The sequence below is a fragment of the Triplophysa rosa genome, linkage group LG13 (assembly GCF_024868665.1).
Source record: "Triplophysa rosa linkage group LG13, Trosa_1v2, whole genome shotgun sequence".
NCBI classification, from domain to species: Eukaryota; Metazoa; Chordata; class Actinopteri; order Cypriniformes; family Nemacheilidae; genus Triplophysa; species Triplophysa rosa.
Window position 1 is genome coordinate 13,370,166 of NC_079902.1, and position 17,443 is coordinate 13,387,608.

The 17,443-nt window shown below is 37.8% G+C and overlaps 1 protein-coding gene across 6 annotated transcripts in view; it reads right to left on the reverse strand.

The window, feature by feature from the left end:
* Nucleotides 1-126: 126 nt before the first annotated feature.
* Nucleotides 127-17,443, reverse strand: part of ablim3 (actin binding LIM protein family, member 3) — a 52,501-nt gene continuing 35,184 nt past the window's right edge. For 2 of the 6 annotated variants that reach the window (XM_057350222.1, XM_057350221.1), the window contains 16 exons: nucleotides 16,173-16,231; nucleotides 16,018-16,089; nucleotides 14,370-14,525; nucleotides 13,891-13,920; nucleotides 13,114-13,243; nucleotides 12,304-12,402; nucleotides 11,922-11,972; nucleotides 8,511-8,642; nucleotides 7,347-7,417; nucleotides 6,174-6,327; nucleotides 3,525-3,551; nucleotides 2,985-3,040; nucleotides 2,786-2,846; nucleotides 2,692-2,702; nucleotides 1,768-1,848; nucleotides 127-1,648 (listed from right to left, as the gene is read on the reverse strand). In XM_057350222.1, the coding sequence (XP_057206205.1) occupies nucleotides 1,535-1,648; nucleotides 1,768-1,848; nucleotides 2,692-2,702; nucleotides 2,786-2,846; nucleotides 2,985-3,040; nucleotides 3,525-3,551; nucleotides 6,174-6,327; nucleotides 7,347-7,417; nucleotides 8,511-8,642; nucleotides 11,922-11,972; nucleotides 12,304-12,402; nucleotides 13,114-13,243; nucleotides 13,891-13,920; nucleotides 14,370-14,525; nucleotides 16,018-16,089; nucleotides 16,173-16,231 (1,304 nt within the window). In that variant the 3' untranslated portion in view covers nucleotides 127-1,534. The remainder of the gene's footprint in view (nucleotides 1,649-1,767; nucleotides 1,849-2,691; nucleotides 2,703-2,785; nucleotides 2,847-2,984; nucleotides 3,041-3,524; nucleotides 3,552-6,173; nucleotides 6,328-7,346; nucleotides 7,418-8,510; nucleotides 8,643-11,921; nucleotides 11,973-12,303; nucleotides 12,403-13,113; nucleotides 13,244-13,890; nucleotides 13,921-14,369; nucleotides 14,526-16,017; nucleotides 16,090-16,172; nucleotides 16,232-17,443) is intronic. The other 4 variants (XM_057350223.1, XM_057350224.1, XM_057350226.1 and 1 more) reach the window with 4 other exon arrangements.

Genomic DNA, 17,443 nt, shown 5'->3' on the forward strand with positions numbered 1-17,443 from the left:
TGAAGTTACACGAACTCCCCTCCAACGAGCCGCTGGGTCCTAATGCTGCCCCTGACCGGTTTAATGTCCCACGCCCTTCATTCATACTGAAGCCACACGACACATGACAGAAATAAAGCACAGCTGTACACAAGAAAACAAACTTTTATTGCAATATAAGATGTACATCGTCTTTTGAAACTGACAGATAAATAAAGTTAGCAACGTAGCGATTAAAAAAGAGAGAATCAAAAATATGGGTATACTCTTAACTCTCTTCCTTCACTATGAAGTGAATAGAACACTTCATAGTCTATTGGGCAAACAGGTTGTAAACACTACACACAAAGGCAGATAACATGATGGTTCACCTGTTTGTCAGTGAGGTACAAAACTACAATAATCTTGAGGATGTCAGTATACCACCAGGGAATAAAAGCCCACAGTTACTGTTAGGTCCCAATGAAGCTTACAGTTTGTTAATGGTCACTTGTTGCAATAGTCAGATGTGTATTTCTTTCCAATTATGTGTGATTATGAACATGTCATCCCTGTCATTGTCCATACAATACAACCTATATTTACTCCCTTTGCATCAACGGTATTAAATCATGTAACTCAGAAATCACCTTATGATAACTCAAAAATGTAATAAACCCATTTAAGGGATCACAGTATTTCCTAATCCATTCTAACAGGAAAGACAACTGCCCTAGCCTAACAAGAAATCTTTTTTTTCAAGAGCATAACATTTGGAGAAAAAAGCATTGCACCTTAATTTCTCCATATAGTATCCATTTAGTCATCTGTATCAAACATATTGAAGTCAAAGATATGTATTTCTACCATCACAATATCCAATGTATGTCTCAGCATACTTAGTCTAATAATCCTAAAGTCTTTTAGTGATAAAAGTATACATTCAGTATTCATTACTTCTTGGAAATGACCTGAACAAAGCACAGCAGCAAACAGTGCTCAATTTCATCTGCTAACATTACAAATAACAGACTTTGGTATTCATTGTCGAGCAAATCATCACTTAATTATGATTTTACCCCATCCAAGCTTATGTAGTTCCTACAGGAGTGAAATAAAAGGACTGAAAAATATGATTTTATAAGATTTCAAATGAAATATTACAAGTACATGATGTACTTGTTTAATTGGTGAGCTTAAAATGGATAATGTCAGGCTATCCACCGACTGTAAAATGATGTAATCGTAATAATTTTATCTACATTCTGTTCACTCATTTTGCTGGTGCATAAATTAACGCAGAACATAAGGCATAATATAAATTCCTTCTAATTGTTTTTGTAACGCAAACAAAATATGTCTGAAAATATGAAATGTGTTTACTTAAATAAAAACTTGATGATCCTTCTTTCTTATGGTCTTCTAGACTGTCTGATCATTTATTTTCCCCCTCACACGGGACAGTTGCACAATTTGTTGGTGCAGTCCAGGCATGACTGTATGTCTGAGGATGTGTTTGTTTAGTTTGACTGGAACAGGTATTCAGGTCTCTCTCTGTGTGTGAGGGAAAGAAATGCTAGAACAGCCTGGCATGTTTCTTCATCTCATTCCTCTTCCACAGTGCCAGTCGGTCAAACTCAGCAATTGTCATTCCAAACACATGAAAGAACTCCTCAGGGGAAAGATGGCGCTAAAATGAAATGTTACTTATCAATGAGTAGATCACAATTAAAAACGATATATTTTCATTTAAAGCTATACCTTCACAATCTCTGTTTCGAAAGCAATAGACTAAATCCTCTGATTTACCTCCAATCTGGTCCGATCTACTTCTTTTGGCAACCTGTTGCGCCCCCTTGTGGTCACAATAAGCGCCTCATATGGATAGACCTGTGGACATTAAAATGCAGTCTGGAAGTTAAAATGTATTTCTAATGAAATAAGTATGTCACAAAGACACAGTAAAGTTATTTAGCTGCCTAACATATATTGACTTATTGAATAGGCCTATATTGTTGTAATTGCAAATGTATGGGCAGCATCAATAAAATTGTGTTGAAATGGTTTTGGCATTTTATGCTACTATACACATTTATTGTGCTCATTAAATTACATGCTTGTATTTTGCAAATAAAAGAAAACTTGACATGAAATGAAATGTTTTTTTTCTGCTGTATGTAACAGTACATTGTTAAAGCATTTGAAGGCATTTTATTTATTTAACTTAACTAAAACAACAGTTTCATATCTTAGTATGTGAAGTTAAGCACTCTTCTCTGTGCTGTGCATTGATGGACCACCCTTTTCTATCAACCACAGAAGTGACAGGAAATTGCTTCACTGTGGTTCAAACCCACTGGCACAGTAGCAGTGACAGAGACAGGAAGTGTCACCCAAGAACAATACACTTCTCGTCCAACCATGAGCAAAGAGGTCAAACAAACCCCTGACCCTTCATAGCTCCAGGCTATCCTGTAGTTCCTGACCCATTAAGGGTCAGATGGGAAATTACACAGTGCCCTTATGACCTGGAAGCAGTGAATTCTCCGTGCTCAAGTTTATACATGCTTTGACCGGCAGGACGTTGCTTTGACCCATCAGGGTTCATTAGACTGACATACAGTAAATCTGGGGTTTTCCTCTGAAGTTGACAGTGGGACAGTTTCACTGGTGTTTCTGTATAAAGGCATTTGCAGTCTCTCTTTAAGACTCTTGTTAAAGAAGCCCGCTTACCTTGTACTCTGCTGGAAAAGAAAGAAAGAAAACTCAGTCCGTGTATGAAAAAGGGGTTTAATGAATACAAATAAAAATAATAACCTTCATTTACCTCTGATTCCCCAGTCGACTTCACTGCCACTGTCATACTGATAGTAGTCGGCACTTTGTGGCTGAAAAACAAACACACCAGCAAATAAATTGTGGATAATTTAAAAACATCTGCAATTGATTTCCAGCTCTGTCCTTCCAATGAAATAAATATAAGTTGTTCATTATAAAATAAACAGAATAAATGAGTCAAATATTACCCTGTGCAATCCATTCATGCCATATCCTGGTAAAGAAGCTGACTTTGATATGTAGTCTTCAAATAAAAACAACAGAAATGAAAGCTACAATAACAGTTATAAAAAGTTATAACAAACATATTTCTTTAATTTTCTGTGTGAATACAGCCTAAAATTGAGAGTATAATCCATTATTAGACAGTAGAGGGCGCCAGTCACCAGGCTATAATCTATGTTGGCTACACGGCAAAATGTATTGGTCATTTGTTATTTAGCAGACACTTCAATCCGAAGTGATTTACAGCAAACCTACCACACTCCCCCTGGAATTAAAAGCGTTGCCAAAAATATGGAGTGATTACTCATTTGGGTTAGAGGAACCCTGCAACTCAGCAGTTTTCTTAGAACTCAATTGATAATTTAATACTACAATAACTCTTAAACATTTAATTCCATCCCCCAATTTAAATCCCTGACAGAATGATGAAATCCAAAATCAGATCCTGCATTTAATGCTAAAACTCTTTTTTGCACAGGTGACAGAGTTTAAAAGCCACTCACCATCAGCTGCAAAATTCGTCAGAGGAGCTGAAATAAAACCAGAAAGAACCATATAAACTTAATAATTATGTGTTAATAAAAACAGATTGTTAATTTGGGTTAAACAAGGAAACGTAGCTGTAAACTAGGACATACCGGCTTTCTGTGCATTCTTACAAAAAAACTAAGTATAATGTGCATCATAGTGTGGATTGCTTTAATTGTCCGTCATCGGGTCGGACCCCTGAGCTCTGGGGCTGCTGAATAAACCATTTAAAAAGTCCTAAAACTGTAAACAAACAGAATGTAGAGCAAACTGCGCAACAGTCACACAGCACATCAAAACACTGAAGAAGACTGATGAATGATCATGAGTGGCACTGAAAAGGGAAAAGAAAGAAAAGGAGAAAGCCGAAGGGAACAAGAGGCAAGTTATGGATGCAAATGAAGCCCTCTCACAAATAAACAAAACAAAAGGCTTTAATTTCCTAAGAATTTCTTGTATTTTAATCTACAAATAAAGCTGAACAGAGATGTGCTCAAGTATGTACTGCATACCCAACTCACGTCTTATCTTGCTTAGCATCACTTAATGTTTATTTTTTTGTATTTTAATTGAGATGTCACCCATGCGATAGATGACAACTATAAATTAAACATACTATTTAATATAGTTAGAAAAGCTAATGCTTGAATGTCTCTCTTCCCTTTTTATCCCATCATGCTTGTAAAAATACAAACTGCATTCCTATAATTGTTTTTCTTGCTCATCTGGTAGAGCATGGTGCTGGTGACTTAAAGGTCATGGGTTCAATTCTCAGTTAGCAAAAGGCTATAACATTACTCTTTCAACACCTCCTCCTGGCTATACAAGAACAGGATGAACATACTAATTCCCTAATTTCAGGTTAATGCTTTTTTTAATCTCCGCTACCTCCCACAATCCATCATTCATGCGCTAGTGGTTTATTATCAGCAGCTAGTGTGTAACCTTTCGTTCCACATGACGTCCCCTCTGTGTTCCAGTGTATTATCTTTGCTGTATAAAAAAAACCCTACAATGCCACTTTCAGTCTTCTCTTTTTGTTCTCACTCCCTCTCAGCTTCATCTATTTCATGTGATGTGTAGTAAAGCCAGCAACTCATTTCTATTCATGAACAGAAGAGGGTATGGGACGACAGCATGGGCTGCACCAGGCGTTGAGATCTGCAGCGAGGAATATGAGGGAGGGAAATATAGGAATAGTGGAGCCGGATCCATGTATGGAAACAGGGAACTAAAAAGAAGGGCGGAGACTGAAGGGAAAATTCAAGATGCTTTGTGAACTTCCCCATGAGATACACAGAAATAGAATTAAGGAGAACAGCCTGCTCACATGCACATGATGAGAGAGAGGAAAGATGTAAAATGGGAGAAGAAAGGACCACACATCATACATGGAGTGAAAGGCTAAATGACCAGCAAAAGACAATATAAAGTTCAGACTGGGCCAGACATAACAACATTGACTTAAAGGGGTCATATGACATGGCTAAAACAATAGTTTTAATCGAAAAATTATCGTTTGTTTTAGATGTAATGCACGATTTAAGGTTCAAAAACGCTGTATTTTCCACATAACGTGCATGTCTGTATCTCCTCTTTTCCCCGCCTTTAAGGTGAGCTCATCAGAGCTCATCGCTCTGAAAAGCAAGGTGTGCTATGATTGGCCAGTTAACCAGTGCGTAGTGATTGGTCGAATACTGCAAGCGTGTGCCGGAAATGTAACGCCTCTTACTATATTTGGAACATCAGGTTCCAAAGCAATTGTACTGACAGGTATGCCCACCAAGTATACATTTGGGCGGTCTTAGTCAACTCATACCACGAACTGTCGTAGATTTGTGGGGGTGTGGTTACACGAGGTGTTTCAGGCAGGTCTGGGTGAGCATTCGCTTTTAGATAGAATGCATCTTTTGTTCCGACACTTTAATTTTTGCAATTTCACGTGTCTAATACATGCATGGGCAACTATAACACACCAAAGACACAGAAAAACATGTATTCGCTTAATATGACCCCTTTAACATTTACATTATACATCTATACATTATAGAAATTACGTCATCTTTTTGACAATAAGCAAGAGTATAAGAAAAATGAATGCAGGAGACAGAGAGGCGTATAGCGCTGCATCTGCTGTAGAGTTGTAATAGTGTTTTATTATGCTGAGTCTGCACTATGCTGAATATCCCCGCCCCTGTAACACTACTGTTTCAGCATATGCGTCCTGTGTCACTCTGTAGAGTCCAGGCTGTCTTTACTTTAAAGCGTTCCAGAGATCCACTGTCTTAATGAAATGGCTCGGTGCCACGTCTTCATCGATCATACTGCCTCGCATTGAATAATGACATACTAAAGCCCACTAAACCAACTCCCATACTGCCCGCAGTCTAAACCACACCGCACCTGTTGCCGTCACGCTTTGCCCCAGAGGGGATTGTGGGAAAGGAAAACGGGGGTCTTACACAAACACAAGCGACGGGTTTCGCCTTTAAAAACGGTGACCGACAATTAAGCCACATTGAAGTATGATGCGATTGATGACACTACGGCAATCCCCTCCAAACACGCAGATGCAGATCTCTGTGATGTGTGGTTGTACATCAGCTCTCTGGTGGAGCACTTACAGCCGTTAACAGTGTTGTTGTGGCCCATGCTGTGCAACATCTCCCTGCTGCCGCTGCGGGAGTTCTGCGTGCTGCCCCAGGGGTCGTTGTCATAGGAACCAGAGCGGGCTTTCATCTCCTCCTTCAGGATCAACCTACCGATACCACCCTGAATCTGAGATGGGAGATGCAAATGTAAGAATATAGAGAAATTAGGATGAAGTGTCTTTAAAGAATAAATCACAGAAGATGGCTCTTGCTTTTTATTAGAGATACACCGATACTAAATTTCTCCACCGACACGATTATTCAGAGTGATATCTGCCGATATCGATACTAAAGATCAAATTTATATTTCTTAACTGTTATTAATTCTTGAGTGTTATTAATTCATATAATGACTTTTAATACTGAACATCAAAACATTTTCTATATACAGAGAACAAATTAATTGCATTTTCCTGTCCTCATATTTGGAGCGGCTCAAAGGTATTACATGAAACTCAGGTGAAAAGGTTATATAAAGAACCTTTGAAGACCTCACAATATCCTAACATCCTAACCTTTTATAGCTTTAGTTGTCTGAGTTATTCCCAGAACATTTTTTTAATGTAGAATATAAAAATTGCAATGCACTAAAAAAACTTTAAAAACAAAAAGCTAAAAAAATAAATAAAATAATAATACAATTTTAAAATAGTAAAGTAAAAGAAAAAACATTTTTGTAAATTAAAATAGCATGTTTTGCATGTAACTGTACATTTGTAACCGTAAATTTGCATTTTTTTACCATAATTTGACTTTTTTTTCGGTGTTTTAAAAATGAGTGAAAATAAAAGAGTAAACTTTGTATAAATTGCAGTGTTTTACAGTGTATAGTCATATAGTAATTTTTTGCCTTTAATACAAAACACTTTTCACTTCCAAAAATATTTAATTGACGTTGGATAAACATCCCTTAGGATCTATAAAGAACCCCAATTAACCTCTTTTCTGAATGTATGAATTGAATCCAGAACCTGGATGCTGTTTGTTAAATTGTCTCTGAGTCTCTGAGCAGATTAATGTGCTATAACTTAATAGCTGATCTCTGATAATAAAATCTGGGCACGCTGTTTTTCCGGTAAGCTTTAATTACAGACCAAATGCCAGAAAGACATGTGAAACTAAAGAGAGAATGTTTCAGAGTCTTACTCTTTGAAGACCGTGACTCCAGCCATCCTCTTCTCCACCTGAAGAATATCTTCTCCTGGGAGCACGTGAAGCTGAGCCAGAGAGAGAAAGCGAGAAAGTGAAAGACAGAGAAATGTCTTGATGAAGCATCAATCAGAATTGGATCAAGCTTCTAAAGAGACACACAAGCATATTACACAATAAACAGCCCTGGCAGCAGGGGAAAATATGCAATATAAAATATATATGCAGTCTTTCATCAAAATGTAAACATGAATCCTCTTTTGCACACCCCTTGGGGCTAAATTTATTCTCAAAATACTCAAACAGTCACAACATCAAATATGTGAATACATTAAGAGTTTTTAGAGGCACAGAACAGCTCAAAAGGAAAGTGAAATGCTTTTGAAATGGAATAAGTTTACTGTACATTATAATTATGGCATACCAACTATGTATGCAAGTCAAACCAACTGTTTCCACAATCAGGACTTTTACTGGCATTCATGTATGGAAACAGTTCAAACGAATGGCAAGAATGCTCTATGATGTTATTCAGTAAATATTCAATAAAAAAATTTCTACACTGCAATTTTTCTTTGACGCCTTGAACTTTTAAATACAATCACATTACTTTAACACATCGAACTAGGGATGTCAATTTAGCCAAATTCCCATAATCTATTTAAATTAACGATCAGTTATTCGATTACTCGTTTACATTAATACTGCATTAGTACTTTTCCCCTTACTTCAAACACAGTTTGTGGTTAATTACTATTTTAAATGAAGGACAACACTACTTATATTAAACGAAGAAATGAAACTTTTATTAACAAAAGCTCTCCTCCGCCTTCGTGACCTGTCAATCATCGCGCCAAAATAATGTAATAAGTGGACAGCCATTGTGTTTTACCATGAGTCTGCTGCATGTGTTTTGCACATGAGCCGCATGCACGTGCATGACCTTGAACTCGATCATCGTTAAGTTATTTCAAGTAAACTGTTAATCAATTAATCATACCGTCGATTCCCTACATCGAACACATGTAACTTACTTTAATTTTTAACTCAACTCAACACTGATCAACAGTTGAAATACTGTATTAAGTTGAAATTACTTGAAAAAACAGTTTTATTTCACTTAAATGTTGTGTAATTTGTTGTTAATAATTTGTCACCTACATTTAGGAGAGCTGGTGTGATGGTAGTAATCTGAGTGCTGGTAGTGTTCAGGCGAGTATGCTGTTGAGAACTTGGAGGACTGAAGGATGTCCTCACTGGTTTTGCTCTTAGTTGCTGGATTGCAGTAATTGTCTGTGGAGAGAAAGTTCACTGTAAGTGAAATTTACATTTTCAGGTTAAGATATAACAGCACACACGCAGATTACAGAAGAAAGAAAGAACACAGAAGTGTACAAACAACTACATTGCCCACACACAACAGGCTGGAGCAGGAAATGACTTCAACACAAGTTTCAACCAATCAACACTGATTATAAAGCATTATGCAAAGAATGAAATAGTACATATGTGAAAGTCTTGCATTCTTAGAAACGTTGCAGATGAAGATATATTTTTCCAAAATCACTCCTGCATTTATTGCATTTACTGAAGTTAATTCCCATCCACACATAACATTCTACAAAAATACGGAAGCACAGACCTCATACAATATTAACAACACACCACCTTATAGAAAAAAACTTCACAGTATTAAAAACAAAAACAACCGTGGGTGAAATCAGAGTGAACAAACACAAAACCCAAACAGACAGATGAGCAAGTGCACAGGGAGAGAGAATACTTACAGAGTGAATAGTGACCGAGGACAGCAGAGATAATTGTATTTAAGGTAATAGGGGGAAAAAGAGGGAGAAAACAATAAGGGAGAAAATATTTGCATCCCAAAGAGTTTTCAGTGAGATCTTTTTGTACCCACATGGCAGGAAAGCAACTGGTGTGCTTTCATAGTACGTCTCTATACTACACAAACACAGCTAGACAATCACACGATAAGTTTATGCACACATACACATCAACCATATGGGTAGCAAAATATTTTCTGTAAGGTGTTCATTACCGGCTTGTGATATTAACAAACTGCATGTTCAGGGGACATATTTCCCTATTGGGTGTGCTACTCTTTTAATATTTTTCACCTTTGAAACCCCCAACTAAGAACATCTGCTGCAGTTATTGTTTATGTGTGTTTTCCTCTTTATCTATAGCAGGTCATGTGGTGCGCATTACCACAAGTTTTCACATCACCCTGACCACATTCTAAACTGAGCCCAAAAGTTGGCAGAAATGACCTTTCTCAGAGATCACACTTAATGAAATGAGCAAGTATCTGAGCTGTCCAGCAAATAAATCTACACTGTTAGTGCTGCTCTGTGCAAAACTTCAGTACAGAAAGGAATGAATCTCTTTCTTACACATAAATCTCACAGGTTATATATTATCCATACTAATTAGCAGGACTACTTTAAAACTTTATAAGCTTAGCAGAATCTATCTTTCTACAGAATCAAACCATCATTTACAAACTACAACAGATTTCACCCCTTCCAAATGATTTGATTATGCTTACAGATACCAAAATGTATGTGGTAATATCAGCTCCATTTAACACCCTTTACCATATTTAAATTCAGAACTTTTAGGCCTACAAATTAGAAATACTTTTTATTTGTTATCTATTATCCATGAACATTTTTTCAGTTGTCAATGTTAAGCCGGGTGCACACTGTGCGATTTTGGAGACTCATTTTGAGTATCCTGAAAAATTCTTATGACGCTAGGATAAAATCTGCAGTTTGACTCATACAATCAAATTTTTTCCTATGATAAAATTCTGGCAGTGTCAAAAATTTTAAGACACAGTTCTGCAATGTGGCTTCTCATAAGACAACCTATACATAAAACTCAGGATGAGTCTTCATGAATATGTCCATTTTTAAAAGTCCAATGTATACATTTTTGGAAGATCTATTGGCAGAAATGCAATATAATATACATAACAATGTCTTCAGAGGTGTATAAAGACCTTACATAATGAAGCGTTATGTTTTTACTACCTTAGAATGAGCTATTTCTATCTACATACACCGCGGGACATGGATTTTATCTGGGATCATGTTTGTGTAGTGTTACAAGCAATAATCGTAAAGATAAAAAATATTTAAAAGCGCAGTGTGTGCACCACGGCTTTACTCTATAGTCTAATAAAGCTCATTAATACCTTTGAAAAATGACACAAGCCTGTAATGCACATACATATAAAATATACACATAAGCACACACACAGACATGCAGTAAAGAAGCAAAGATGTACTAATGTTATTATTGAGACAACAAGGTCAGAAGTGATGGTATGTCGAGGCGATACACTAATAAAGTCAAAAAGGTGTGGGATCACAAATTTAGGAATACAAAAACAGAGTTAATACATAAACTACCAACTATCAAATCATATGATAAACATTACATATATACAGTTACACTGCCTAGTCTGAATGTCAACCACCAAGTGTAACATAGTTGTGTCATAAATGACAAACACTTAAACAATGCACTATGTACTCGGCCATATAGCTTCACCTCTTGTGGAATTTTTACTACACTGAAACATTTGCCGCTTTCAGTTCAAACGCACCTGTTGTGTTTTCGCTAACACAAGCATGTTTGGACGCTCCCTACATGGGGAAAGCTGTGACCCTACAGTGCATAAAAATGCATTTTAGACACTTTCACACCTGCCTACTGCATGCTTAAACCGGTTTGCCTGCTAACAGCAGTTTTTCTATCGGGTTAGAGCTTAACTTGGCATTCAGTGGGGGGGGGGGTTTCTGTGGCATCTAATGCAGCCATGTCTCAGTCAATGTAAAGCAGAGGGGGGCATGGCAGGCTTTAATCATGCCTCAGCAAGCCTCATCCTTTTTTCATCACCCTCCTGTGGCAGGCAGGATGAGGGTCGTGCCAGTTCTACACTCTTCCGTCATGCAGGGAACTAAAAGCAGGACGCCAGTCTGATGATTAAACCGAGAAGACGAGAGTACTTTTAATCTGTTATGTCACAACATCATTTTAAAGGGATAGTTCAGCCAAAAATGAAAATTCTTTTATCATGTCGATGCAAACTTGTTCGGCTTTCTTTCTTCTGCAGAGAACATATTTTGAAGAACGCTGGTAACCAAACAACAATGGCCCCCATTGACTTCAACTATATGGACATTTCTCAAAAGATCATATTTTTGTGTTCCACAGAAGAAAATGTAATATACAGGTTTTGAACCACACATGGTTGAATTAATGTTGTCAAGATTTTCATTTTGGGGTGGACTATCCCTTTAACTAAAACACACAGCCGTGATATTCTGTTTATGCCCACAAAATCCTGAGCCTCTGTTCTTTATCATTAGCTCGCTACTCTGAAAGTCAATCTGTCTTAAGGGTGACTAGAGGGTTTGCTTGAGGACACCCATGGAGAACAACAAAAACCAATCAGACACATCTTTCCCATGGGCCCACACAGCCGCAAGACTGAGCGTGAACGGAAACAGGCCGGGTCGGGCCGAGCCGAGCACACTATACCATGTCTCTTATAGATGGGAGGCTTCCTGTAGATGTTGGGCTCCCCTGTGGCTGAGAAGAAAGGAAGACATTACAAATTAAACATGGAGAAGATGCAAGTGAAAGGCAGAAGACAGTAAAATGTCGAGGGTGGGGGGGGGCAGGAAATGCTTTATTGTACTTCTTGTTCAGGTTTCCAGGGACCTTAAAAACAAGGTGGAGGAGAGTGTGAGGGTAAGAAGACATACTATAGGTGTATAGTATAGACAGATTCAGCAGTTATAGAGACGTCAGAGAGTCTTTATGTGAGATAAACGATTCTCATTTATATTTAAATACACTGCTGAATGAGTATGAAAGAGATGAAAGCAGCTGATGAAGTGAACGTCTAGGCATGGCCTACCTGGCACATGGAAATGCTTGGGAGCTTGGTTTGTGGTGGGCGTGCTGGACCGGGCATCGAGCTGATTGTAATAGGGTGAACTTCTGCCACTCTCAGTGCCTGCATCAAGCCCCAAGCCAATGACATTAACAGAACATGAGTGCACACTTCCTGCGTGCCCTAGATACACACTCTCAGTCAACACAACAGTGATCTTCATGTCAATGGACAGTGATTAGCCAGGCAGGGACAGTATGCATTTCAAAACAGAGAAAAACCATACTGTGCCAGACAGACGGGTGCACAGGATGTGGGTGGGATGGGTGGGACAAGTCCCTCTAATAACAAGCAAGTATTCCACACAATAATGGGCTTCGATTGGTTATTTGTGTTGCTAAATACGTACCTAAAGTAATAAGTAAAGAAGTGACTATTGTAAGAAACTCTTTGAAGGGATAGTTCATCCAAAAATAAAAAAATAATTACAAACCGGCATGACTTTCTTCAGCAGAACACAAAAGAAGATATTTTGAAGAATGTTGGTAACCAAACAACAATGGTCCCCATTGACTTGACAATTGTGTGGACGAAAAATAACATCCTATTTTGTGTTCAGCAGAAGACAAAATGTTTTTTTATGGTATGAGGGTGAATAAATGATGACAGAATTTTAATTTTTGGGTGAACTGTCCCTTTAACTGTTGTTAGAAAGAGGGAAAATATTTCAGATACTAGTTAAAGGTCAAATTATATATTACATATTCAGTATAATTCTTTGACAAAGAGTGTATGTTCTATGTAACTGTCAAAAGCAAGGTAACGGGAACTCACCATATCGGTAGTAGTGCTGTGGAGAGCGAGGCATGATGGGAGACATGCCCTGTCTGCTGTAGGTGGGAGAGTCTATGTATCCTGGACTGGACGATCTTCTCAACCTCACATCCATACTTTCATACATGTCCTGTCCACATAGACAATGTCAGTATTTAGAACTTGCTCTATAATTTATTGCTCTGAATATGACCATGCAGACCAAACATTAACTAAGTGTAAAAATACACTTGGATTTTTATATTACTGTACTTTATCAAGACAGTAAGCAAATTAATTTTTAAAGTGTATTTCTATAGTGCATTTCACAATATTGCATTGTATCAAAGCAGATTTACAGAAAATACGGGGAACAGAAGTAGAGGCAAAAAATAAAAAGATGCATGAAATGTATAGGATGGTATTATTACAAAACACAAGAACATTGACTGAAAACAATCGGTTTGATATATTACATGGCATTATCAAATATATATACATTTTCAAAGATGTACAGTACAGCGCAGTTCTAGCTGTAAAATGTGGAATGTAACATTTATGTTGCTATTAAGCAAATATGCATATTAAATTTAAAATATTCAAAAAGGCAAGTCATAATATTTTATGTACATGGCCAATTTTGCAACAATACCATAAATATTAAGAAAAAAAGAGTATATGAAGTGATATTTGTAATTAAATGAGAATACCTTAACCATAAACCCAATATTAGCAAACTCCCAGTGAGCAAGATAAAAGTAACAAATGAACAGTAGAGTTTTGAGCCACATTTTTTACCTGAGAATAAGGAGAGAGTGTGCCCAGGGACTGTGGAGATAAAAAGGATGAGGAGAGTCAGAATAACACAAAATCAGAAATAAATCTTCTGTTTAGAGATCATTCTCCATGATATGTGAGGAAAAGTGAAAGGAACAGGATGAAAGAGGCCTACAATGCCCACCTACTCTTGTTTAGCCTCAAATTACCATCACACATTTTCTAAGCAAGCATGAATTAGACAACATTGCATTAATGCCAGCATGAGAGGTTTCTAAAAGCAGACAAAAGCAGGAAACCTCAACCAAAAGTGCTCAAATTCAGTATTAATTGTTGGGAAAACACACGTTCAGTTTATTACAGCAAACAAAAGCATCCATCCAGCCCACAGACAAAACAGAATGCAAAGCTATGCTAAGCTCAGCTAGGACCAGGCCAGAAGATCCAGGGATGGGGGAAGACATGCTAGTGGTTCTAGAAGTGGCCCGCTAGAGCAGTACCTCCCCATAGCTGAGTCGCTCTAGCCTGTCATCGGAGCAGTATGTGTGACTGGGCTCAAAGGACCAGAGGTCCGGCCTCTGCACTTCATAAATGGCTTTAACTTTAGGCAGCGCTGCCAAGTCTTTGTAATCAAGGATCTCGTCCTCCATTTTGGCCTGAGGAGAGGGACAAATACACACACTCACGCACGTCAAACACAATGAGCAGAACAGAGGTGATGACAAACGACAACATCAATGGGACAATTAAGTGTGCGAACGAGCCCTCGGCAGAGCTTGTGCACTGGAAAAAAAAGAAACTGTGCTCATAAATAAAATCTGCAATATACCAAATGGTCTCTTGGGTCTTTTTTGGTGAGTTTATAAATACGATCTTTGTTGTAGCGCACAAATCTAAGGATTCTTCAGTTCCAAATACAACTTTAAAGGAGCAGTTCACCCAAAAATGAACATTCTATAATCATATACTCACCCTCGAGTTGTTCCAAATCTGTATAAATGTCTTTGTTCTGATGAACACAGAGAAAGATATTTGGAAGAATGCTTGTAACCAAACAGTTCTTGGCCACCTTTGAATAGCATAGTAGGAAACATTTCTTTGTTCTGTTGAACACAAAAGAAGATATTTTGAAGAATGTAGAAAAGTAAACAGTTCTAGGGCACTTTTGACTACCATTGTAATTCTTCCCACTATGGTAGTTAATGGTGGCCAAGAACTGTTTGGTTGGTTAGGTGAGTAAATGAAGCTAGAATTTTCATTTTTGGATGAACTGTCCCTTTAAGCCAGGAAGCACACATTTCAAAGCACAGAAAGTTTTTCTATTTTTGAGTTCCTTTTTCCTTCCATTTCCTTCATTGACTTTATCCATTTCGACTTCGCCGGGTTGTTGGATTTCTTAACAAAGGGGCAAGGTAATTGTTCCTGTAACTCACTCGGTAGAACATTGTGTTAGCAATGCAAAAATTGTGGGTTCGATTCTGAAGGAACACACACACACACTAATAAAAAACATTTAGCGTGGATGCACGAAAAGTCGCTTTTTGACAAAAGCATCAATTGCATAAATGTAAATGAATGTAATTGCATTCTCATCTCACACAAGCATACTGTAGTACACACATGACATGACGTGTGCCGCAAAACTCTCACGCTTGACCTTCAGCAGTGTATGGACCTGACAGCACAGATGCTGACACTGCGTTCTGCATGCATCAATCGCACACGGCACAAAGGTTACACATATGGGCAACCTTTACTTTTACACGAGATGTTAATGACTGCACCACAACAGAGAGCATGTTATGAATTACCCAATAAATTATAGCATGTGTTGCATGTGAGTGATGCATCTTGGGATGGTGAAGTACATAGTATGTTTTTATGGTGATTTGATTAACTCTTTGATTAGAATTGTCAGTATCAAGAACGGGTGTGATACTGCTTTCATCTACTATCTACATGTAAATGTATTCATAAAGCCAACAATCAAAGGAGACGTTTACATTAACATATACTGTATGTGTGTGCATCTCTTCTAAATCTGTATCAATTGCAGCCAAATCCACATTAAGATGAAGGTTATATAACATGGGTAATTTCACTTTAACTTCATGCTCCCATTAGGCTGGACAGTGATTGGCTACTTACACAGATGACCCTGCTGGGTGAACTAATGCTGGAGCCCGGAGGAGAGATGGAGGTTTCTGATGTGCGCCTGAGCTGTACAACAAAATAAACAAGGAAAAACAAAATCAGAAGGCATTTAAAATTAAGTCCAAGCTCTGTTGAAGCAAAACACTTACTCTGAGTTTCCTCTCTGTTCGAGATGCCTGTTTGCACAAAGGATGCCACACTTCTGAACCTGAGAGACAGAAAGAGGAATGTTCAGAAGCTGCATGATACTGTATACACACACATACAGTATAACCATATATAAAATGGTAAGTCAAGTGCGTATTTAAAACGCAGTTTGATAAAAGAAAGAAGGACTGCGCTTTTAACTTCTTATTTAATATCTCTGAGATGAAGAACTAAAGCTATTAAGTCAAATTCAATGTAATCACTCTTGGAGAATAAACGACCAGAGTGCATCCATTCAACTGTGGAATTTCGATTTCAAATAGATGGATTTCTCTCTCTCTCTCGATCTCGCACGCTCTCTCTGCCTCTTCTTCCGTATCCCTGTTTTGCTCTCTCTATACATGATCTTAATGCCTAAGTACTGACGCTAAGCACTGCTGACTCTTAACTGCATTTACTGTACCATGAGGCATGTTCGCTAACCTTTTACACAACTGTCTAACACCACCAAATGTGAACAGACAAACACACGGCAGGACCTGTGGTGCATCCTAATGTGTACCAGCCGCGGGCACTGGGAGTCATATGAGCGATCACACGGGGAATCCACTGAATGGACCATTAAGCCCAATCTAGATGAGCCTCTGTGCACAAGTCTTTGAAGAATAACATCACTTCATTAAAGCCTTTCCACTAAAGCCTTTATCTCTCTCATGAATCTTGCACATTGTTCGTAATGTTCCGGAAACAAGAGCTAATTATTAAGGACTGTCATGGAAAACTCTCAAAGAGGTCTTTTATCAACTCAAACTTCATTTACTACTGCGCAAAAGTCAAACTCACAGGCTAAAGAAATCCAAAAAGAGATGAGAGAGAGCTTAAAGAGAAAATTCTGTTATTTTTGACTCACCCTCTTGTCAGTTCAAACCTGTATAACTTCCGTTCTTCAGCAGAACACAAAATATATTTTGAAGAAAGTTGGTAACCGAACAGTGCTGGCACCCATTCAATTCTATTGCATGGACACAAAACCAAAACCAAAGTCAATGGGTGCCAGTTAACAACATTCTTGAAAATATCTTCTTTGGTGTTCTGCAGAAGAAAGTCATACAGATTTGAAATGACAAGAGGGTGAGTAAATGATGACATCATTTTCATTTTTGGGTGGGTGAACTATCATTTTAAGGAATTTTGGGAGAAACATTAATATTTGAAATCCCCCAAAAAAGGAGAAGTCTCCACATGTGAAGTAACAAAACTGATGCCGGTCAAT